The 25,162-nt window shown below is 33.6% G+C and overlaps 1 protein-coding gene across 18 annotated transcripts in view; it reads left to right on the top strand.

Moving 5' to 3' along the window:
- The window catches only part of LOC126891618 (multidrug resistance-associated protein 1), a 225,239-nt gene that overhangs the window by 118,489 nt on the left and 81,588 nt on the right, over window positions 1-25,162 (top strand). For 5 of the 18 annotated variants that reach the window (XM_050660822.1, XM_050660813.1, XM_050660820.1 and 2 more), the window contains one exon: window positions 7,843-8,066. The exons of 12 other annotated variants lie outside the window; for them this stretch is intronic. In XM_050660822.1, coding sequence (XP_050516779.1) covers window positions 7,843-8,066 — 224 coding nt within the window. Of the gene's footprint in view, window positions 1-7,842; window positions 8,067-19,451; window positions 19,652-25,162 lie in introns of all 18 variants that reach the window. One more of the 18 variants, XM_050660826.1, reaches the window with a different exon arrangement.

The raw sequence follows: 25,162 nt of genomic DNA, 5'->3' as shown, positions 1-25,162 counted from the left end.
TTCAATGCGTTCAGGACGACAATACTTAACTCTATTATCCTCCTAAATACCTCTCGTGAATTTTTACCTTATGATTATGTTGTAGAAGATATCGGAAGTAATCTGTCTGGCAACTGGGTTCCGTAGAACGTATTTCTTTTCAGGCAAATGTTGGTCTTTTCGTCGGTTCAGTGTACTCTGATTGGTGAACCTCTCTACCTTCCCACAGTTACTCTCTATATTGATCCAAATTGATACTCAAAACGGCAAACAGGTGTATGTTCTCAAAAAGAATTTTGATAGTGTGTAAAAAATGTTTTATTATCAGCTAAGTACTTTCAACACATAACGTGCCATCATCAGAGCTTCGTCCTCTTATAAAACCTTCATAGAAGAGCAATTGCTAAACGACACAATAAAATACATGGATACTGGGCAAAAGCCACAGATATCGGGTATAACAACCCCTTAAAATGAATAAAATCACATCTAAATTCTTTTATATATTAAAAAGACAACATGGGAAGCTGTTCACGTGGGCTCAAAATCGTTTGACTCAGCCATGTTGTCTTTTTAATATATAAAAGAATTTAGATGTGATTTTATTCATTTTAAGGGGTTGTTATACCCGATATCTGTGGCTTTTGGCCAGTATCCATGTATCCCGTAATCATGTACCCAGAATCATTTTCAAGAAATTTACGACCCTATTTTGACTATAATCGCTTCCTCTATAAAGTTGCTTTTATATGGCACTCATTGTATTATTAATTTTCTTATCTTAATTGGCAAATAACATGTTCATCTCGACAAAAAGTATATCTACTAAATAAATTATTTTTCAAACTAGTTTGACACACAGTTTGAATTTTCAAACCTGTACGATTGACCAGTTTGACTTGACATGAATTATTTGTCAGAAGGACTGACTTAAAATTTTTCGATTTTTTTTTGTTTTATTATATTTTTGTATTGATTTAAAATAATACAACCAAAAATGTTTTTAACCCAAATTACACACCAAACTTATTACCAAATTATTGCTTCTTCCACTAATTAACAAAACTCTTCATTCGAGAGCACATCTATACAATAAATTAAATCGATTAAGTTTATCGATTCTTCTAATCGATTCAATCGATTAATATTCTCAAAACGTTGGATTTGCTCTCGATCGACGTACCTGCATGCATGTTTTTGTATTTTTTCTTTAGTTGCTGTATTTTTGGTTTTGGCTGCATTCTGACATCTATTTAGGTGAATCTTGAGATGTATTTCGTTACTTTTATCCTTTAGTTAATTTTACCGTTTGCTCAACATTTTTTAACATTTGATACATTACAATTTAATACTTCAAACTATCGTTAACTGGGTTGGTGACATCAGGCACTGGAGTGCTGTTAAAATCGTTTTTGAGTTGCGCAGAAGGTCAATTTTTGATCCGATAAGATCGAAGAATGAGTTGATGCCTCGGTTATCGAACGAGTTCTTTCTTATGCCAAAATTAAAGTTATACGAAGGAGCATCAATAATTTTGTATCTTATTATGTTAGTTAAATGGTTGCGACATTGGAAATTCTGCACGAACAATTGAGGGCATGATCATCTCACGCGGAGATGATGCGAATGCACCCCGTTAAACTCTTTCTTGTGGAGTTTTCTCAAGCCGCAGGTGTATGCAAGTCTATGAGGACTTGAAGCAGTCAACCATACATATATTGTATGACTGCGAAACATTAGATCGCAGGTGGCATTTTTTGGAGACTACTAAGTGACTCCAAAAACATAACATCCACTAAAGTTGTACAAACAAGCTAGTAGAGACACACCTATGATATACTGCCTTGTTGTCTTTAGTCACAGGACAGTTAGCTGTGGTGCTAAGTATGTGTTAGCAGTGTTAGCAAAAAAAATTAGTAAACCAAGACAACGATTGGTAGAAAAAATCCTCCCTCATTACAGATCTTCCAACACTGAAAGATCTGAATTGTTATGTATTCAGTTTTCAAACCAGTCGTTAAGAGTCGTTGGATGTTGCAATGAACTTTATCGTTTATTTGTTGGATGCTAATGTTGGGAGGTTTATAAAGCAGAAATAGTCAAGTTTTGAAACGCTGAAGTTGTTCTTGGTCATAAAACTCTGATGATAAACGTCAAAATTCTCCAGAAATCATCAACAAAGGTCATGATATGAACGTGACATATTGTGAAGTCAAAATTCATGAGATGCTCTAAACTTGTCAAATTAGCTTGTACATAGCATCATACACAAAAATTTGGATATGCAAACTATGTACGGTGTTTGTTCATAATGTAGTATGTTTTCTAGGATACTTACTATTATTGATCACATATCGGTACATTTCTGCAAGCCAAAGACGATCAAACAGTCAAAGTAATGGAGAAACAGTCTTAGTTCGGTACGTGCTTATCATCACTGCGCCGTTCATACCCACTCGCCGGACCGTTTATGACTGTTCATCGCGATGTTTGTTGTTTGTTCTTGGTATATTATGCTCACTCCCAGTAGACTCCTTCATGTTGGAGAATACTTATGAAACCTGAATAGGTAGAATCTTGTCGACCTTAACTTCCACTCTGGATCAGTCCATTTTTTATCTTTAGACCACACCGACTGGCCAGAGCTGAGCGATACGACCATTGTGAAGTTAGCTGACTTCTACTTATTCACAATGACACGACGTCGAATATAACGTGATTTTTGACGGTAAATGTGACATTTGACATGCAACGTAACATTTTACATGACATTTTGTCATAATACGTGCTGTTTTGACATAAAACGTGACGTCTGACGTCCCATGTCAGTTTTCACGTCAAATATCACATATCACGTCAAAAGGCACGTAAAGTGTCGACTAAACGTAGATATAATAACTAGTAGATTAGGCAAGCTATGGGCCGCTCTGTGCATCAAGGTGTAACGCCAATATTAAGGATTGAGTGGTCTATCCATATTGGTCTGTCACATGCGCGGGATCGCTTGGTTAAAAGAGATAGATAGGCCACCGATCGACTGCTTCCGCGTTCCCCTTTTTTGCTCAGTATGCCTTGTCTATCCTTAATATGTCTATGGACTAAACACGTCAGCACATGAAACGTGAAACTTTACGTGAGACGTGCCATTTGACGTTTCTCGTCAATATTTCATGACGAAAATCACGCAAATTGTCATGTAGCTTTAAGTGGAACATGAATGAAAAAATTCCTTTTGAAAAAATTCCAATTAGTATCTTTTTTTGCTTTATTGCGACTAAATTTTGTAACGAGGCATCAACTAATTGTTTCAAATTTGACTGCAGACTCGATTAAGATTTGATGATCCATCAACAATAAACAATAACAATGTCATTCTCTGTCGGGACCATGAGGCACATTTATGCATCCGGTTCATACTTAAATAACACAGATACGATACACACATACATCATTTGCATACGGCAATATTTAGGATGATTCATATAGAATGGATACGTACCACAGGTTCTGTACTGTAAAATATCCGTTCTTTATGAACCACCCTGTATATTGGTATTACCGTAAAAATGACCATACTTGGTTCAGTTTATAGTAAAAGGGCAGTTATTTGGAATTAATGGGTAGTTAACAAATCTATGAATACTATACCTATAGATCTTTATATACTTAGACATTGTTCTATTAGTTATATTTATATTCTAGTATTTGCAAGGTCAGTATGGATTATCGTATAACAGACTGATTTCATTTTCTAACTTTTTGAGTATTAGTCTTTGATTAATTGCATCGGAAATGGTTCTTTATAAATTTCAATTTTACCTCTTAACCACTTTCTGTTGGTTCGTTTGATCTACAGTTACGTTTATTTAATATTAAGGTAATCAATCGCATCTTTTAACTTTTTAGTTTGTAATTTTTTTGTGCGATGTTAAGAAAACTGGATAGAGAATAATGTAACGACTATTGATAAGCATTTATCATCATCAGAGACATCATGACATCGGGATGTCCTCGACGGAAATACAAGTATTGATTCTAAGTCAACCAAATTGTTTATGGGATTCCAGTACAGTTCAAACTCATTCACTGCCACCCTAACTGCCGGTTTCACAAAGTAAAGTTAAGAGATAACCAGAGGTTACCCCAATATATTATAATGGGGAACTTCTGGTTATCTCTTAACCACAAGTTATCTTTACTTTGTGAAACCGGCCGTAAATAGCATGCTTGTATCAACACCATACCAATCTCGCAAGTTTTTCAACCATGAAGTCTTTCTCCGTTCCGAACTGCGTTTGTCTGCTATTTTCACTTGCGTAATATTTTCTAGCAACCTATATTTGTGATCTTCCATTACATGTCCAAAGTACTCTAGCCTTCTTGTCTTGATTCTTTTTATAATCTCAGTAGTCTTGCTAAGACGTTCTAGTATTGTGGAGTATCGAATCTTCTCCACTCAAGAGACTTTTAAATTTCTTCTACAGTACAACATTTCGAAAGTCTCAAGGCGATTTAGATCACTTTTATTCACAGTCCAATACTCGACACCATAAAGTAAGACCGAGAACACGTAGCAGCCAAGTAAGCGGATCCTCAATGCTTATTTTATATAGGTACCTATCTGTTACATAATACTTTGACATCATTCTAAGAGCGGCTTTGACCTGTTTAATTCTGGATCTAATTTCACCGTGAGTCTCTGCGTTACAATTTACCTAATATCCAAGGTAAACCAGGTTTACTATTACGAGTATTTTGGTTTTCCGTATGTTCAGATGCAGACCTGCTTCCTGACAGCTCCTAACGACACTGTCAAGTAGTATTTGCAGATCTTCTTGAGTAGAAGCTAGGAGTACCGTGTCGTCCGCATATTGCAAATTATTGATGACTGCATCGTTCACAATTATTCCTACTTGTGAAGGAATTAATCACAAAGGCATGTTAAGAAAGTATCATAGGAACCGTGACCTGTATATACCAAAATACCCGTAGAGCTTCCAAAAGCTATAGTTAGAATAATCAAAGGTGTACTTTCTGGACTTAGCTCACTTAGATATAATTTCTGTAAAAGTGGTAACGTGGACAGAGCACTAGGAAGGCTATCCAGGCAAGAATACCTGGACTAGGCATTTTTTTGAACCTCATCAGGGAGGCAAATGCAGCTGCGAAACCAATGGGACTTCTTAGAAGTCTGGATATTGAGGGCTAAAAAATATCGGTGTCAGGTATACTCAAACGTTCCCTTAAATAGCAGCTCAAAGATATACGAGGTCAGACAACTCCAGTGAAATCTACAATCATATGCATTTGGTTTGTTTAGAATCAAACGATAGACATAACCCTAAATAAGAAACGGGTTTGATCAGCTTCAACTTTTATTTAATGAAAACTTAATGACAAAGGATCCAAAAGGGTTCTAATGACGTTAGATAGTTCTAATGTTAACCCACGATTAATAAAAATGCTTGTTTTTATTATTTAAGTGTAAACATTTTGTAAATATCGCGAAAGAAATGAAAGTTTTCTTAACATGTATTTTATTTTGGCTTTGATTTTTTTAGTTTTTGCTTAGTTATTTGTTTCCAATGTTATTGATAAAATCACTTGCTTTTTGTATTATTTTATGTTGTTTTATGTTTATTTTTGTTGTTTTAAAATGGCTCATTTACACTTTTAAATCAAAACTTCTAAGAAGACACGTTATTAAACATTTTAGATGTATTTGTCAACAATAGTAATGACAAGAACTTGTTAAAGTTATTCTCAGTTGCAATGAACCAAATAGCAATGGCGAGAAAAGTCTAGTACATCTAGTACATACTAAAATATTAAATCAGTGATTAAGTAGAGCTTAAGTCAAAAGTTCTCTGTATAGCAAATTTGTAACACTTATTCTTCACTTTATTTGCATTATCCCTAGGAGGGTAGACTTACCCAATCATAATTTTCCACGGATTTGTTCATGATAACCAATTTGATGGTTAAACTCTTTAATGATTCCCTCGTCTTCCCCCCTTGAGTGTTTTTTAGTGACTTTCTAAATATTGTTAGCTTGCTTTCTCCATAGGCTGCGATCATCTGCCAGATGGACGGCCTTATGTATGTAGGTATTTTCCTACCAGAGTCTTCATCTGATTTGCCCATCTTGTTTGAGTTCTTCATCTTGGTGTTCGACCTTTTATCTTTCCTTATACTACCAATAGTTCGATAGTTCCCGTTCTTTTGGCAATCTGACCAAAGTCCTGGCAATCTGGCATAATCGTTATTGTGGCAAATACTGGGCACTATAGAATGTCCGAAATCAGTGGATATGGTCCATTGTTTCCATTGGTCTGTTTTTCCGTGGATATGGTTCTGGTGGTATCTCGTCAGGGCTTGTAGCTTTCCTATCTTATAATACCAATTTTACTGCATGCATGAACTCTTCTTTTGTGATACTTGTCCCAGTTTTTTTACCATGTCTCATATTTACCTCATCTTTAAATAATTCCTGTAAGTATTGTTTCCATGCATCTCCACCAACACTTAACGTCCTAACTATTCTCAGATTCTATACAGCAATCTTCTGAAACGGAGGTTAGGTTTTCTGTGGTTTTGTCCTTCAATAATATGCTTCTTCATCCAGAAGAAATACACGGAAAAATCCTAAGAGACTGCAGCTTTGCTTGAAACAGAACTTTGTCACTGAAAAACTATCGCCACAACGAAAGAACTTTAGAATTAGTAGAATAACTTTTAATATCTTTGAAATAGTATTTCGAATTTAACTGAATAAATGAGTAGTGGCAGATTCGCCAAAGACTAGTAATTTCATACTTAAGTAATCGTAACATGTTTCTTCTGGACTTATTATTAACGTCGATTCTAAGAGATATCGTTGCCACCTATCGTAGAAAGGTCTTAGAGACGTTCAGGTATAATCCCACGGATGGTACCTTCGGACCATTACCCGCTCGAGTAAGTGCGTCAACCAAATGTCCGAACCTGCGGTTCCTCTCGTATTGAGCAGGATTACTGTCGCAACTACTAGTCATCAGTAGGGTAAAACTAACCTGTTTCACGACGAGTTAAATCCAGCTCCTATTTAATGCATATAGGTGAACAATCCAACACTTGGCAAATTTTGCTTCGCAATGATAGGAAAAGACGACATCGAAGGACCAAAAATGACATCGCTATGAACGCTTGTCCGCCACAAGCCAGTTATCCCTGTGGTAACCTTTCTGACACCTTCTGCTGAATATTTCTCAAGCCAAATGGATCGATAGGCTCTGCTTTTGCAGTTCCTATGCATTTATGCAAGATTTCAGTCCTCGCTGAGTTGCTCTTAAGACACCTGCCCTCTTTGATTGACAGTCTGGTTTACTTCTGTAGGTTATGAGAAAGGCATTGATCGAGGAATTGGAGTATTGATATCAAATTGTTGTCAGATGTTGTTCTGATGTAAGATTCTATTAGTATGGGAGGGATACTTGGAACAAGAACCTGGAGCGCTGTTGGTCCCTGATCCTAATCTAGTCAACTCTCCCGTTATGATCACCGATCGTGGAGCTCATTCTAATGTACTGATGATACTTCAGTTTATTCTCTGAGAATTATCCTCATATTCCTTCAAACTCATCAACCTCGGTTTAGCATTGTCTTCATTGAACTGTCTTTTTTAGTCTTTAATTTGAGTCCAGAAGGCTTAAATCAATACCAATAACATAATTGAATGGTAGGTATCTGATATAAAGATAGTACATGGTCCCTTCTTTAAGTATGGAATTACTGGCTGATTGTAAAACTGAGTACCAATTTTAAAGTCCTCATTCTACTTAAAAACAGTGTAAATGACCATTTAAATATTTTTTGGGTTTTCAGTTGTAACGATATTGTTTGCCTCGTTGGCGCTGTACGTGGGATCTTTAAACTCAGCAAGAGCTTTGCATAACTTGATACTCGGTAACGTACTAAAAGCTCCATGTACTACATTCTTCGACGTGACTCCTTTGGGAAGGATTCTGAATAGATTCAGCAAAGATATTGACACGTTGGACAACGTGTTGCCCATGACAATGAGAGGCTGGATCACTTGTTTCTATTCGGTTAGTAGTCTTGAAGTGTTTACTACTATAAAGTACAACCAGCAATCTAACAGATTCATTAATACTATATTGTTCGAGGTGTGAAATTCCATAAACAAGGGATCTACCTGTTTTATGAAATGATCCCTTGTTTATGTAATTTTACACCTCCAACAACAAAAACATCTTGCTGAGCTGAATATTAATGAGTCTTTTAGATACCTGATTCGGTTATGGAAAGCAGTTATATTGAGAATTGTCTGTTAACGGGGTAGAATTAACTATGTTTAGGGGGAAAATGTTGCATAACACTTATACCCCAGGCTGTGGGTGAAAAAACTTGATATAATTCAGGAATTTTTGAAACCTCTCAGGTGTTGTAAAGGACGATGCCAGGAATAACTTCTACTAAAATGTGACCAAAAATATTGTGAGCTTTTTTTGTTATTGCGATTTTCATTTGTTAAATTTGCAATTTTTAAAGATTTTTAAGTTTGCAGCTTAGGATATTGATTCTAGAGAAAAACTTTTTAATAGAAAGTTGTAGTAAATTAAAAAACCTACAATTTGAGCTATGGTAAGTTTAATTTCGTTTATTGGTTATTGCAAAACAGCCCGCGAAAAGTCCAAAGTGGCCGTTTTTTACAATTGCGTTATTTATTGTACAAATAATTTCTTTTTATTTTTTAAAGCTTTAAAATGAAGATCTTTCAATTATAAACATAAAAAAATATTGTAAGGCCGGATTAACGAATTTGTTGCTTAGATATTATAAATTGTTTATCCCAAGAGGTCAAATGTCGAAGGCTATAACTTTTTGAAAAAAAATCGTAGAGAGTTGGTGAAACATCCAATCTACTTCTAAAGAGTTATATTTTCATATTATGATGTAAATAAATGCGTAAAACATTTTTAAACCTCTAATTTTTGGGTTTGAAAATAAGGGGGCAAATTTCGTTATAAACATTTAGAGCTGAAGCGGCCCTGTACATCCTATAAGTTTTTAACTTACAGATTATTGTTGCTGAAGACGAAATGAAGATTTATAAAAAAATTAAAAAATTTTACGACCAACTGAAGCCGAGCTAAATGTTGGGTTTGAAAATAAGGGGGCAAATTTCGTTATAAACATTTAGAGCTGAAGCGGCCCTGTACATCCTATGAGTTTCTAACTTACATATTATTGTTGCTGATGACGAAACGAAGATTTATAAAAAAATAAAAATTTTCTACAACTAACTGAAGCCGAGATAATTGTTTCTTTTTTCTTAAATCGTAGTGCCTTTATTTAAAACAATTAAGAAATTATTTTACAGTCACTGACTAAAGAAAGACTTATATTATCTTAAAATAAAAATTACTATAAGATATAGTTACATATAATTATTAAAAATTATTTTTAAAATCGGTGCTTTTGCGAGCGGCCGAATTTTGCAAATCGCCCGGCTTGCTTCAAATCCGCGCGCTCGGAAAATTTTTACGTAACTTACGTAATATTACCATTATAATATACAGTCTATTTACCACTGTACTTGTTTTTCTTGACAAAACTTTTATATGTGAAATCTCATTTCTGAAGAAATATTACAAAAATGATATTACGTATATATGAAATATATAATTATATTTTTAATTTTTTCATTGTTATATAAATATAATAATAATAATGTTACTACTTATTAGACAATATAAAACTTTTTCTTCTTGTAGTGACTATCCGTTTTGGATGTTCTCGACCATCATGGCAATTTGGCAAACCCCAATTATTGGATACTGAGAACCAGGAAGGCGAATGATTACCTTGCTAGAAAATTTACGTACGTCGTTCAACACAACAACTACAAATCTTTTTAGAGCAGCAGTACCGATTTAGTGAGCAAGTACAGATTGCCATGATGGTCGCCAACATCCAAAACGGATAGTCACTACAAGAAGGAAAAGTTTTATATTGTATAATAAGAAGTACCATTATTATTATTATATTTATAAAACAATGAAAAAATTAAAAATACAGTTATATATTTCAGATAATGTATCATTTTTGTAATATTATTTCTTCAGAAATGCGATTTCATATATAAAAGTTTATCAAGAAAAACAAATACAGTGGTAAATAGACTGTATATTATAATGGTAATATTATTAAATTGTTTTCGGTCAAAATGTAATACAAGTTACGTAAAAATTTTCCGAGCACGCGGATTTGAAGCGAGCCGGGCGATTAGCAAAATTCGGCCGCTCGCAAAAGCACCGATTTTAAAAATAATTTTTAATAATTAAATTTAACTATATTTTATAATAATGTTTATTTTAAGATAATATAAGTCTTTCTTTAGTCAATGACTGTAAAATAATTTTTTAATTGTTATAAATAAAGACACTACGATTTAAGAAAAAAAAAACAATTATCTCGGCTTCAGTGGTTGTATAACATTTTTATTTTCTTCTATCGCTTCAGCTCTAAATGTCTAAATTTGCCCCCCTTATTTTCAAACCCAACATTTAGCTCGGCTTCAGTTGGTCGTAGAAATTTTTAATTTTTTTATAAATCTTCGATTCGTCTTCAGCAACAATAATCTGTAAGTTAAAAACTTATAGGATGTACAGGGCCGCTTCAGCTCTAAATGATTATAACGAAATTTGTCCCCTTATTTTCAAACCCAAAAATTAGAGGTTCAAAAATGTTTTACTCATTTATTTACATCAGAATATAAAAATATAACTCTTTAGAAGGAGATTGGATGTTTCACCAACTCTCTACGATTTTTTTTCAAAAAGTTATAGCCTTCGACATTTGACCTCTTAAGATAAACAATTTATAATATCTAAGCAACAAATTCGTTAATCCGGCCTTACAATTTTTTTTTATGTTTGAAATTGAAAGATCTTCATTTTAAAGCTTTAAAAAACAAAAAAAATTATTTGTACAATAAATAACGCAATTGTAAAAAACGGCCATTTTGGACCTTTCGCAAGCTGTTTTGTTATAACCAATAAACGAAATTAAACTTACCATAGCTCAAATTGTAGGTTTTTTAATCTACTACAACTTTCTATTAAAAAGTTTTTCTCTAGAATCAATATCCTAAGCTGCAAAATTAAAAATCTCTAAAAATTGCAAATTTAACAAATGAAAATCGCAATAACAAAAAAAGCTCACAATATTTTTGGTCACATTTTAGTAGAAGTTATTCCTGGCATCGTCCTTTACAACACCTGGTAGGTTTCAAAAATTCCTGAATTATATCCTGAAATCGACCAATTTTTTACCCACAGCCTGGAGTATTAGAGAAGCTTGTCAAATCGTCGAAACAGGGGTTTTTAGTAATAAAAATAGTAGTATAATCGTGTAACTAACCAATTACTGAATAAATGATGCATAAAGACAGATTCTAACTAACTTTCAGCGTAAACTTCCTCTATTAATCGTCTAGTTTTGCATTATTTTCATTAACTCTTTCACTATATTCCACACAATTTCATAACTATCTCTTATCTCTCTCTCTCTCTCTCTCTCTCTCTCTCTCTCTCGCTCTCTCTCTCTCTCTCTGTCTCTGTCTCTCTCTCTCTCTCTCTCTCTCTCTGTCTCTGTCTTTCTTCAGTGTCCCCCCCCACCCGGAGGGGGTGTAGTGGTCGTTGTGATGCCGTGTATGGTCCTTCTCCAAAGATCTTTGTTTCTGGTCATTTCTTTTAACTCATGCATAGGTCTTTTGAATATTCTTGTGATTTTTGGTCGATTCATATTGTTGGAGATCTTCCTCGTGATCTACAGCGTTCTACCTTTCCTTGTAGAGGTCTTTTCATGTTTTCTGTGTCTGCTTTTATAACATGAGATCGTTCTATAGTTGTCGCATTTATGGAAGCTGCCTTTTTATGTATTGTCGTTATTGTAGACTTTGTCCTGTCGTCAGACCATTGGTTGGAATGCTATACAGAGAGAGTCTGTAATTTGGAATAAATTCAATATCTCAAATACTCTTTGTTTTTTTGAAAAATGCTCAGACCCGTCGATTAGTATTTCAAATTGTCCTTTTTGAAATACAATAATAATGTATACAGGGTGTTCCAATTTAGAGATATGACGTCATCGTTGATTTTCTTAAATGGCAACACTGTCATTTTGATAGCTATTTTGATAGGGTGTGTAAAGTTATACACAACTGCAAAATATCAAATTTTTATTCTTTACCATTTACAGGATAATAGAAAATAACAAAATTATGTCTGTAATTTGGAATAAATTCAATAATTAAAATACTAATTGTTTTTTTGAAAAATGCTCAGACCTGTCGATTAGTATTTCAAATTGTCATTTTTGACATACAATAATAATATATACAGGGTGTCCCAATTTAGAGATATGACGTCATCGTTGATTTTCTTAAATAGTAACACTGTCATTTTGATAGCTATTTTAATAGGGTCTGTAAAGTTATACACACCTGCAAAATTTCAATTTTTTATTCCCTACCACTTACAAGATAATAAAAAATAACAAAGTTATGAAAAACAAGTAATCAAGTAATAATTGAATTTAATTATTTCAATTAAGCAAATACTCATAATGTTGCCCTCAATTATGGTCAAATTGTCAATGGGCAACGTTATGAGCATTTGCTTAATGGAAATAATTAAATTCAATTATTATTATTTGATTACTTTTTTTCCATAACTTTGTTACTTTTTATTATCTTGTAAATGGTAGGGAATAAAAATTTGAAATTTTGCAGTTGTGTATAACTTTACACACCCTATCAAAATTGCTATCAAAATGATAGTGTTGCCATTTAAGAAAATCAACGATGACGTCATATCTCTAAATTGGGACACCCTGTATGCATTATTATTGTATGTCAAAAATGACAATTTGAAATACTAATTGACGGGTCTGAGCATTTTTCAAAAAAACAATTAGTATTTTAATTATTGAATTTATTCCAAATTACAAACATAACTTTGTTATTTTCTATTATCTTGTAAATGGTAGAGAATAAAAATTTGATATTTTGTAGTTGTGTATAACTTTACACACCCTATCAAAATAGCTATCAAAATGACAGTGTTGCCATTTAAGAAAATCAACGATGACATCATATCTCTAAATTGGGACACCCTGTATACATTATTATTGTGTGTCAAAAAGGAGAATTTGAAATACTAATCGACGGGTCTGAGCATTTTTCAAAAAAACAATTAGTATTTGTAATATTGAATTTATTCCAAATTACAGACTCTCTCTGTATGTTGTTACAAAGCAAGTAAAGCTTATTCCTGTATCTTTTGTCACTTTGAGTATTTCTGTTAGCATATTTGGACCTAGTGCTTTGTTGTGCTTGAATTTGCTGATCACTAATATTATTTAATTCTCAAGTATATTAGGGTCTTATTCCAGTTCTTCATGGGTTTGGTGAATAGGTTCCCGGCGCTGATCATCTTTATATAGATATCTGCAATATAATCTCATCTCTCCGCTATATCTTCTCTGTTGGTTTTCACGATTCTTGTTTGGCCTTCAACAGCACAAGTTGGCTTTAAAGTCTCTTGTTGTGTACCGTATTTTTTTTTAAATAGATCAATTTCATTACATATTATATTGTGATATTATTGTTGTTTATCAGCCTTGCATCTTCGTCCAGGATGTTAGGAGCATTCCTCATTGCAATTACTTCTAGAGTAACAACCTTTGGAGTCCATATCTCAGCTCCGTATGACAATACAGATCAAAATATAACATTTGATCATCTTTTACTTGGGCATCTCCTTATTTGGGTCTAGTTATTCTATGATGTCTATCTATCTATCTTTGAGCCTTTATCCATCTTTGGACATAGGCCTCGCCTTCTCTTTTTCACTGGTTTCTATCCAGCGCTGTGGTCATCCATCTGGAACTGGCATGCTTTTTGAAGTCGTCGCTCCATCTCATCTGAGGCTTTCTTCTTCCTCTCTTATGTTCCCATGGTCGCCAGTAGATCATCTTCTTGTTTCATCTTTCATCTGCTTGTCGGATGGTGTAACCTGCAAATTTCCATTAGAGTTTTGCCACCTGTTCCTTAACGTCTTTCACTTTGGTTACTGCCCTGATACAGACGTTTCTTTTGCGATCTTTAAGTCTTATATGCAACATCTGTATTTCCATCGATCTTGGTGCTTTTGCCACTTTCTCGATATTCTCCTTTGTAAGTGTCCAAACTTGGGAGCCATATGATGGTTCTATGATGTAAATATTCAAATAATTTAAATGAGATAATTTTCTCAATTTTTTGTTGATCTATCTGTTGGTAAGCATCGTCGTCCGGTTAGCAGCTGAATAGTATTAATTTTGTCGTAGTGGCATTCACTTTTAGACCATCCTCCTGCTTTGTCGTTTACACCAATTCTTGAAGGTCAGGGATTCTATTTCTCAGGACCACCGTGTCGTCAGCATATCGAGCAGGACTCCACATTCCGTGAATACTTTGAGAAATGGGACTTTTCCTGGATGTTATTTGAGAACTTTATTTGGTTTATTGGTTAAGTTGATGATTGTCAATGAATATTTTTTTAAATGAAGCACTTTCGGAACTTGTAGGGATTTCGTCTTGTTTTTTTTGTGTGGGAACATGTTTTTGTTATATATAGCAATACTTATGTCTTATGTATGGTGCTAGTAAAATTAATGTGTTGTTTTTCTATGTGGAATAAAAATATTAATGTACTTTTCGTATGTATGTGGGGATAGTGAACAAATTAGCCAATCACCACAAGAAATTTTTGTTTGAAAACTAATATTTGTAGACCTTTTTTTACCAGTTAATAGGTTAATAATATTGCTGTGAATTCTGGCGAAGTACTTTTAGATTTATATCCAGAAGTCATATAACACGATTTAATGTTTCTATAATGTGTCCAAAAGATTAAGTACTTATACATATTTGAGTGTTTCTGAAAACGTTAGATAGGGACTAAATGTTTAAAAGCTTTATTTAAAAATATTACAAATCATTCAATGTCCTATGGCCTTTAGCCACGATATCGATAAATCCTTTTACCTTGATGCATAAGCTGACTTAGCTGACATTATCTGATTTCCACAGTACGCTCAACTTCCAAATATTTTCATGCTTTCCCTCATGGTGTTTTTTGTTTATGAAATCATGAAGATTTGGAGGATTCCTTACTTCTCATAAAAAGTTTAAAAACATACAACATCTCAAGATTTTTTTCTATTATCAAGATATTAGAGTTTTCGGAAGCGGTTGAGGAGGTTTCTCGTAGTTTTTGTACCACACAACTATGACTGTGACTGATGCTATTCCTTATTGACATTCAATAATGAGGTATCTCTTTGGGATTTCTCTCTTTCTGTTCTTGTGGAACAATTTTTTTAACTTTTCCACTGATTTTTCTTTGATATGCTCGATGGGATCAAATCTTCAAACTTCCAAAGATAACTTGAGTTTAGAAAAAAAAAATGTCTACAGAGGCCCTGTCTGGTCGGTAGGGGGCTGAGTGCTAACAAACATCCTTTTTTCTGCAGAAATTATGAATGGTCAACTTCATTCCTAATCACATTGGGTTTTTTGCACAGCCCACACAAATCTCTCAACGTTTAAAGGAAGTAAGTCTAAATGTAATTTTCCAAAATTCGCTGCAACATTGTTAATATTTTACATTTTAATACTGGTTACAAATAACTTGATATTATATTTTTGAACTAACTTTTTGCATAAAATACAACCCCAATAACATTTTGTAAACGTTGTTCCTATGGGACACTATAGTTCTGTCGTTATATAGTAAACTTAACGTGATATTAAATTATTATATGAGCAATAAGAGATTGCCTACCGAATACACAAAACAGTAGTACACATTTTTACTTTTTGTATGAATGCATCCCTTGTAGCTTAAATGCAAGAGACCCTCTTATATATTCGATATTTTTATTAGAGATTATTTTAATACTTTTGTTAGGCTTTTGTATGGTAAGTGTAGTACTCGTGTAGGGATAGTTGTTGTCAAATGGCGATCAGTAACATAGATAGATTACTCAAGCTAAGAATGTATTTAATTGTCAACGATAAAGAGCTCAAAAGAGTCTCGGTACCGCTTGTGGTAAGTGCTTAATTATTTGTAGCACATGCTTAAAAATTTATATAGGTCAGACTTCAGACATGTAGAAGTTTCAAAACACATTTCTACAGCACATTTTTCTGTAGCACATTTCTCTTAGTGGGGCAGATAGTTTTACATCTGTCCTTACTTTGTTACAGAAATCAAAGGCTAAAAATAAATAAAACTAACGTTACTTGAAATGTTAATATTATTCAACTTAAGAGCAAGGATCTGGTTGTTAATGACTAAATAGTTCTTAGAAATTCTTCAGCATATGAGGTATATAAAGAATAAAATAAGTCCTAGACATGTCTTGCTTTTGCTCTCCTTTCACATTTCAAATTATGTGTCCAGTTTTTGTTAAAACAGCAAAATATCGTGTATTTTCGACAATTACGGGTATTTTATTTTGAGATGTAGAACTTTTCCAATATTGCTGGACATGTTTGAACTTATCATGAGAGGGAAATCCCTTAGAAATTAAGGTGTAATAAAAACTGCACATTACTTGGTGATTATATAATATTTATAATACTGAAACTTTCATTTTTGGTTACGTTACTAAGTTGCTTCCGTTTTATAATGGGTTTTCTTCTCCTTATGTTCCTCTTCTATGGGAGAAGAATGTTGTCAAGGCTATTCTATTTTTGTGTACAAACTGTTCTAAAGAGTTCGTTTGTAAATGTTATTCATTATCACTAAATATTCGCTGTGATAAAACTGAACTAGTCGGACATGTCTCTCGTTTTTTGGCTCCAAGATCATGGGTTCCTATATGTTCTGTAACTTTATCTTACTCCACTGTCCCAGTCAGTAACAATAGATGTTGTTCGTGCCATAATGATATGACTAGAGGTACTATTGGCTTCTGTGTCCTGATGTGATTGACCATTTTCTGATTTCTCTGCCTTCGGAGACAATTTCTTGACCATAGCACAAAAGAGTGCTCTGCCACTTACGCTCTTCCACCTAATCTACAAATCAGTAAATGGAGAATTAATAAAGACTCCCTCACCTAATTTAAAGTGGAGTGCCCACGCAGTTCACAGGATTTTGGCACGTGCAGCCAAAAATGAGAATTTTATGTTTTTCAAAGACCAGTTATTTAGCTTAACCTTCTTCTTCTTTAGGTGCCGTGTCTGTATTCAGACGTTGGCCGTCATCATGTTTACAATTTCCTGAAACCTCTCTTTATCGGCTGCTGCGCGAAATAATTCTTCTATTGTGCAGCCACACCATTGTCTAATATTATGCAGCCATGAAAGTTTCTTTCGACCAATCCATCTCTTTCCCTCCACTTGTCCTTGTATAAGGCGAAGCAGATGGTATTTAGGCCCTCGAAATATATGGCCGAAGTATTCTGTTTTTTTCCTCTTTATGATACTTATGAGCAGACGTTCTGAATTCATCATTTGAAGAACATCTTCATTGGAAGTGTGCGAAACCCACGATATCTTTAGGATTTGTCGATACCACCACAATTCGAATGCTTCTATTTTGTTTAGCATTGTGGTTTTTAACGTCCATGTCTTACAACCATACAATAAAATAGACCACACTTAACACTTCAGGACCTTCTTTCGAATATTCATCGGCAGGTTTCTGTTACATAAAACTGGTTTCTAGGTCATAAAAGCCTTCCGTGATATTTCGATCCTAGTTATTATATCTTCATCAGAGTCACAATTTACATTTAACCAGCTGCCAAGGTACTTGAAATGATTCACCCGTTCTAACTCCTCCCCATCAAGAGAAAGCTGACCCTGATCTATATTAATCCAACTACCATCCACTTTGTTTTTGAAATGTTGATTTTAAGGTCTCTCCGATAACTTGCTTCACTGACTAGATTTAGTAGTGTCTGAAGATCTTGTAAATTTTCAGCAAGAATGGCTGTATCGTCAGCGTATCTAATATTGTTGATTACTTCTCCGACCAGCCTTACTCCCTCTTGTCTGTCATCCAAAGCCTCCCTAAAGATTTCTTCAGAGTACAGATTAAAAAGGGTGGGTGATAAAACACAACCTTGTCGTACTCCACGTTTTATCGGTAGTTTTTCAGTACGACTGTCTCCAATTTGGATAGAGGCTACTTGATTGTAATATAAGATTTCAGCAGTCTTATATCGTAGTGGTCAAGTCCTGCTGCCCGCAGGCAATCGAAAAGTGTATCTTGTTGTAGTCGGTCGAATGCCTTCTCGATGTCGATGAAACAACCCTAAACGTTCTTTCGGAATTCACAACTTTTTTGTAAGAGAACGCGCATACAAAATAGTGCTTCTCTAGTTCCTAGACCATTTCTAAATCCAAATTGCTTATTACCCATTCTAGTTTCGCGCAGAAGGAATACTCGGTTTTGTATAATACGTAAAAGTGTGTTAAGTGTGTGACTCATCAAACTGATTAGTCTAAAATCGCTACATTTGGTGGGCCTGCTTTTCTTTGGTAATGTTATAAACAGTGACTCCAACCAATCATCTGGTATTTTCCTTCGTTGTAAATTTTGTTGAAGAAAGTAGTCAAGTAGGTAATGTTTTCCTCATCTAAAAGTTTAAGTAGCTCAACAGGGATTTGATCTGGTCAGGTGCTTTATTGTTTTTGGCTTGTTGTATTGCTTTTATGACTTCCGACTTCAGTATACTGAGACCTCTGTCTAATTGGTTGGCACAGGTAGTATTTGGAGCATTTTCCATCTCTCATCTTAACCATCTCTCATCTATTACGCTGATGGTTATACTTTGATGACTATAGACTCAACGAGATGCCTCTATCTTGCAAGCTTCTGGTCAATATTCAAACATCCTTCTCTTTTTCTGCGAGTACTGTCTTCATTAGTGGAGGTTTGTGATTACAATAGCAATCTCGTCACTGTTTTCAGTTTTCTAACTAATTCTTCGAAGCCTAATCTTTTTCAGTTTCTGATGTTATTTAATCAGAGGAGCTTTGTTCTACTTAGATCAAGTTCTAGATCGCAAAGAAACCTCATCAGTTTTACAAAGCTATTCTTATCTTCCATCTTAGATGTGGTCTTTCTCTTGGTCGTCTACCTTTTGTAAGGTGTCGAATGTGGTATTGTGGCGTTCCAACGTTGATCATTTTGTCTAACAGTGTGGCTTGCGAAGCTGCATTTGTTCTATCTGTTGAAACAGGTTCTGCGCCAAAAAACTTAGTTGTTGCAACCTTATTTGTGCAAGAGAGACCTAACTTAACTCTCTTAACTTGAGTAATCTATTTGCGTCGCCTTAAAAATTAACATCGTTGTATTGTGAGTTGACTGTACCGTCGTTTGTAGCAATTTTCGTTTGTTCTTCAGAGGTAAACTTGACGATAGCGGCCCTAAATGCCGCCACAGATATCCATAAAGGACTGCTCTTCAACGTCTTACGGCAACCGATGCATTTTTTCGACATTTATCCCATCGGTAGAGTTTTGAGTAGATTCTCTAAAGATATTCTCGATATCGATACTGAACTGCCGTTCAACTGTTACGAGGTTATAGAGAGCGGCCTAATTGTGAGTTTTTTCTGTTCTGATGACTCTGTAGCAGTTATATTTAAACTAAAATTTAATATTGCTAGAAATTGTCTAAAGAAAATTATTGTTTAACTATAAATGCCAAATGATTCTTTATTTTGATATAAATTGACATTAGCACATATGTATGTTTTTTAGTCCACAAGAATCTCGAGAGTTTTGTAAAACAAAACCTAAAAATTAAAGATACAGTGGAACCTCGATAAGTCGGCCCCCGATAACCCGGAAGTCCGGCTAACCCGGACCGATTTTCATCAGACAAACATTTCAACAATAAAAATGTATGTATTATGTTAAAACATTTTATCTGTAGCCGCTTCTGGAATGTCTTAAAAATATCGAGTTTCATTGATAAAACTTGGCTTTGACCATAATATAATGTAAAAATGACTCATGGCACACGGCGGCAGAACGTTCATTATCCATTATCGGGCTATCGCAAACAACAGGCATCTTTTATTCCTTTATTTATTTTCAACTGTCTTTTAAAAAATTATTTTTAGAACAATGGTCTTTTAAACTTTAAACAATGAAAGAGCCACTGTTCTTGAATAACATAACATCGCATGGCAGACGAAATTGACACAACCGAAACGGACTGAGTTTTTTTACCTAGAAATGAACAATACTCTATCTATACTGTCTATACTACAACTATAATAGGTAAGGTAGATGTGTAATATGCAGATATAATTCATGTTGTTTTAATTATAACGGACTTTATATATAAGTATACCGTATTTTATTAATTTTTACAATGCTCTCCGGCTAACCCGGATTTTCGATAACCCGGATCGGCCGCGGTCCCGATTAATCCGAGTTATCGAGGTTCCACTGTACAAAGTTTCTTTTAACGCTTGACCCATCTTTAAAGCGGAAAAAGCCTTATAGTGCAGTCACTGAAGGTTTTCACTTCCGATTTCGTTGAACCTCCATCGATTTTCATGAAAATTGGTGAGTAATTAGAGGATATCTCAAGGAACAAAGGTGACATGATGCCAACTTGCGCTTTTAACCTGGGGGTGAATGCCACCCCTTCTCGGGGGTGAAAATTATTTTATTAAAAATAATACCATAAGTCGATAGAGGGACAAATTATAAGCAAAATTTGTTATATAAAGTAATTAAAATAAATCAACACTTTTTGAGTTATTAAAGACCAAAGATTTTATTTTTTCGTAAAAAAATGCATGCTTTAAATCGGTTTTTCACGTATAAATCAAAAACTATAAGCTTTTACAAAAAAGTTGTTATTACTGAAATTGAAGATAATGAAAAATTGAATACATGTCTCACATAAAGAACTAAACTAATGTTAAATCAAAGTGAGTTATTGGCAATTGAATGTGTATGTTTTTCGACGAGTACTCATATCTATGTATTCAAGCTTAAATAACGGGAAAACGATGCAATGTATAAAATATTAATATATAAAGTACTTCGGAATACCTATCAAACGAGCTTCAGAACAAGGTAATAGCGTCAAAATTAAGTAAGTTATAGTTCGAATGTTTTAGGAAAAAGTGAAAAATAAAACATGCGCCATTTCCACAAAAATTAAAATTTATAGTAATTCTTACAAGAACTTCTTTATATTAGCATAAGTAATGTTTTCGATTATTTCATTCATAGGAGATTCTGACCAATAGAAAGCTACAGAAATCTGAATTAAATCGATAATTTTTGATAATTGCCCTTCGTTAAGTATATTACATCAGATGCCCTTCGTTGCTACGAAAAAATACATTCAGTGACATTAATGACAATTAATGTTTTAAAAATTATAAAGGTGATGACTTTCAATCGTCAAATATTTATAAAAACTTTGTGTTTAATTGTACTAATTTGTACTTACATAAATAGATTACAATAAAATTTTGGTTTTGAACAGTTTTATTCATGAAATAATCGCAACAAATTGCACTCGAACTTTAAAATTAATATAGAATTTTAGAGCTCTTGTGCAATTACTACTGATAATTTTGACCGGTTTAAAATGCATATTTTTGAAAAAAAGATGTAATTTAAAAAAAATCATAATTTTTAAAATTATTGTAATTCTCATATTCTTTTGATAATACTCCAAAAATACTCAATATACGTAAAAAGTTATATATATAACCAAATTTTAGTTTTTTCTATGCCAAATATTTTACCTGTTTTACTATTTCTATAGGGTAAAAAATAACCGATATAGAAACGTTTTAATCTTAAATATCAGGTATTTTAGGATTAAGTTTTTGCATGTAAACTGATTTTTTCTTGAAATAAAATTATTTTTTATTTTATTTTTATTTTTAAATTTTCTTGTGGGAGCCATGCAAACGGGGCCATTTAACCTTTTATTTTTTTAAAATTAAGGGGTTTAAAAGATTAGGTTCAACGAGTTTAAATAGCACTTGGAATTAACTTTCAAACAGTTTTTAGATAGGGCATAGGTAAATTGAGTCCCGTATACCTGAATTAAGAAGGGTCAAAATATTTAGATGGTCGAATTGAATCACGGGCATCGTAATCCTTCTAATTACCTTTTAATAGCTTTTTAATTTGTAAGTATTTTGTTGGTTATGCATTTATGGTAATCAAATAAAAAGTAATATGTATACCACAAAATATTTAGTATAGAGTGCGATCTATCTGTATACGGTACAGTGTTAAGTTGATTGCCAATGAAAATCGTTCTTAGTGAAAAAGAAAAACAATAATTGATTGTGTTGAATGGCTTCAAACATCGTTTTCAAAATTATTTAAAAAATGACGGCAAGCCTTGGATTTGTTGTGCGCAGACGAAAGAAAAATGTAAAGCATTTTTAAAAACCCAAGGGGACAACGTAGTGACGGAAATTATGGATGACCACAATCATAGTTAATTAAACGAAGATGTACTCAATCGTCAAATGTTAGTAACTCCTTGAAGTGAAAGACCGTAGAAGATATCAGTGAACGACCTATGAAAATGGGGGACATGAAAATTTTGCATGAGGAATTACGAAATGGCAATATTAGTACCTTGGCTACCAACGATGTGGAATTGGTCAGAAAAATATGTATAACGCCCGACGATCTCTTCTGCCTAAATTGCCAAAAAGTATGGAAGAAACTCATGAACATTAAAACATTTCCAGTGAATACCAACAAAAAGGAGGATTTTCTAATGGTAAACGACATACAAAAAGCAAATTATTGTTTTATTACAACAGCAATTGAACTTTTGAATATTGCTCAAAGGTTTTATGCAAATGTTTTCCATTCATGATCTAAAAGAAGATCATTATATACCTTTGGTTTTCTTCTTATTGCCAAATAGAAAAAAACGTACATATACATAGACTGGCATTTAAATACCTTACTTTAGGTTTAGCATGTAAATGTGGTTATATTGTTTACTGTAAATATTTTAGGATTACATTTTTGTAATAAAATTATATGTTATAAAATAAATTATTGTTTTCTCATTCCTAGAAAGCATTACGTACACCGACTAAGCCCCAGGTAGGCACGGGACTCAATTTACCCATCTTCGGGACTCAACTCTGCTATTGGAAAGACGGATTATAAATTCTGGGACTCAATTAGGTTACTCCGTTTAGATAAACCTGATATCGTAAACACGAACGGAGTTATTAAAAAAAAAACAATAACAATTTTTGGAAAAAATATTTAAAGATAAATTTTGAAAAAATTTTGGAGCATAAATTTTAACGCTAACAACATGTTCGGAGGCTCATTTAATAGATATTTTAAGTACTTTGACAAATGTTTAATAAGTTTATGTTATAAAATGCATCAATATCCCGTTATTTCAGCTTGAATACTTTGAGTTTTTTACTCGCCGAAAAAAATATACATCCAATTGCCTATAACTCACTTTTAGTCAACATTAAAAAGTTTTTCTAGTAAGAAGTTTATTTGATTCTTTATTAGCTTAAATTTTGATAATAATAACTTTTTTGTAAAAACTTAAACTTTTTGAGTTATTGATGAAAAATTGGTTAAAAACATACATTTTTCTCAAGAAAAATTAAAATCTTTGATCTTTAATAACTTAAAAAGTTTTGATTTATTTTAATATCTTTATATAACAAATTTTGCTTGAAATTTGTCCCTCTATCGAATGATGGGGTTATTTTTAATAAAATAATTTTCACCCCCGAGAAGGGGTGGCATCCACCCCAGGGTAAAAGCGAAAGTTGGCACCATGTCACCTTTGTTCCTTGAGATATCCTCTAACCACTCACCAATTTTCATGCAAATCGATGGAGGTTCAACGAAATCGGAGGTAATAGCTCATATCCACCTTCAGTGACTCCACTATTAGTAGTGTGACTTCCACAAGCTTCAATAATTGTGGGGGACTATGGAGCTATTGGTAGTAGAAGGAAGGAGAACAGGCCGAAGACCAAGAGGAAACTCTACAACATAATGGACAGACCAAGTGAAGACTCTGGTAGGAAATTCCCTACATGACCTGACGCATGGTCGCAGTCAATGTAAACAGCAAGCTAACAATATTTAGAGTGTGACCAGTCCCTGAGATGGCCTCAAGAAATGAGAAGGAAGAATCTAAGATATAATGGTTAAGCAAGGTCTTGTCTAATTTTTAAGCATATTATGATTGAATTCGTGTTCAAAGTTAAAGCAGTAGATAAACTGCTAAATAGATTCAGCGTATGGTTCATATAGTTGTTCCCAAGCACACTCCATGCAGTTGAGATCAACAGACTCAAATGAGGAATTGCTTGATTTGTTGTAACTACAGTGGCAGACCTATGTGGAGTTTCCAGTGCCCATTCCAGAATTCTGGAACCCTGTAGCGGAATGTACAGATCTAGCAAATTGATACCATATGTTTTTAGAACAAAATCAATGGGAAATTCCCAGTAGCTGCCTGTATACCATAATTAAAAAGCATACAGAACAAGTAAAAACTTCGTTTGTATAATGATATAAAAAGTTTATTGAAAAACTATTAAAAAGTCATCCAAAAGGATTTGTAAAACGTTTTCGATCTAGATCAGATCATCTTCAGTGTCTAGAACGAAGGATTTCCACGTTAGAATGAATGCAAAAGGTTAAAATTATGACTAGTTAAAGAACAAATGTGGATAATACTTACGTTCTGCTTAGTAGATGAAACTAGCAACCTTATAGAATAGGTGACATCGAGAAATATGATTTACATTTCTAAAAACTGGTGTTAGTACCGACTCTAAGTCGATGTTAAAAGATGAATTTAAGAGTGCTCAAAGGGCAACATGATTCAATGCTCGATGATAACGTGTGGTTCTTGCCAGTTCAATGGACACAGACCAACAAGAGTATAGGAGATGACAATCTATTTATCAGACTGAAGTGACATGACAAGACAGTTAGTCAATTTTTGGTTATGAAGTTAAAAAATATTATAGTTTATGAATTTAAATTATTAGTTAAGCTGAATGGATGTTAATAACTGTTAAGTGCAATTTGAATTAAAATAAATTAGATTCT

This window comes from Diabrotica virgifera, chromosome 9 (genome assembly GCF_917563875.1).
Source record: "Diabrotica virgifera virgifera chromosome 9, PGI_DIABVI_V3a".
NCBI lineage: Eukaryota > Metazoa > Arthropoda > Insecta > Coleoptera > Chrysomelidae > Diabrotica > Diabrotica virgifera.
Note: the sequence above shows the minus strand (reverse complement) of the source record. Positions and strands in the feature narration are given on the sequence as shown.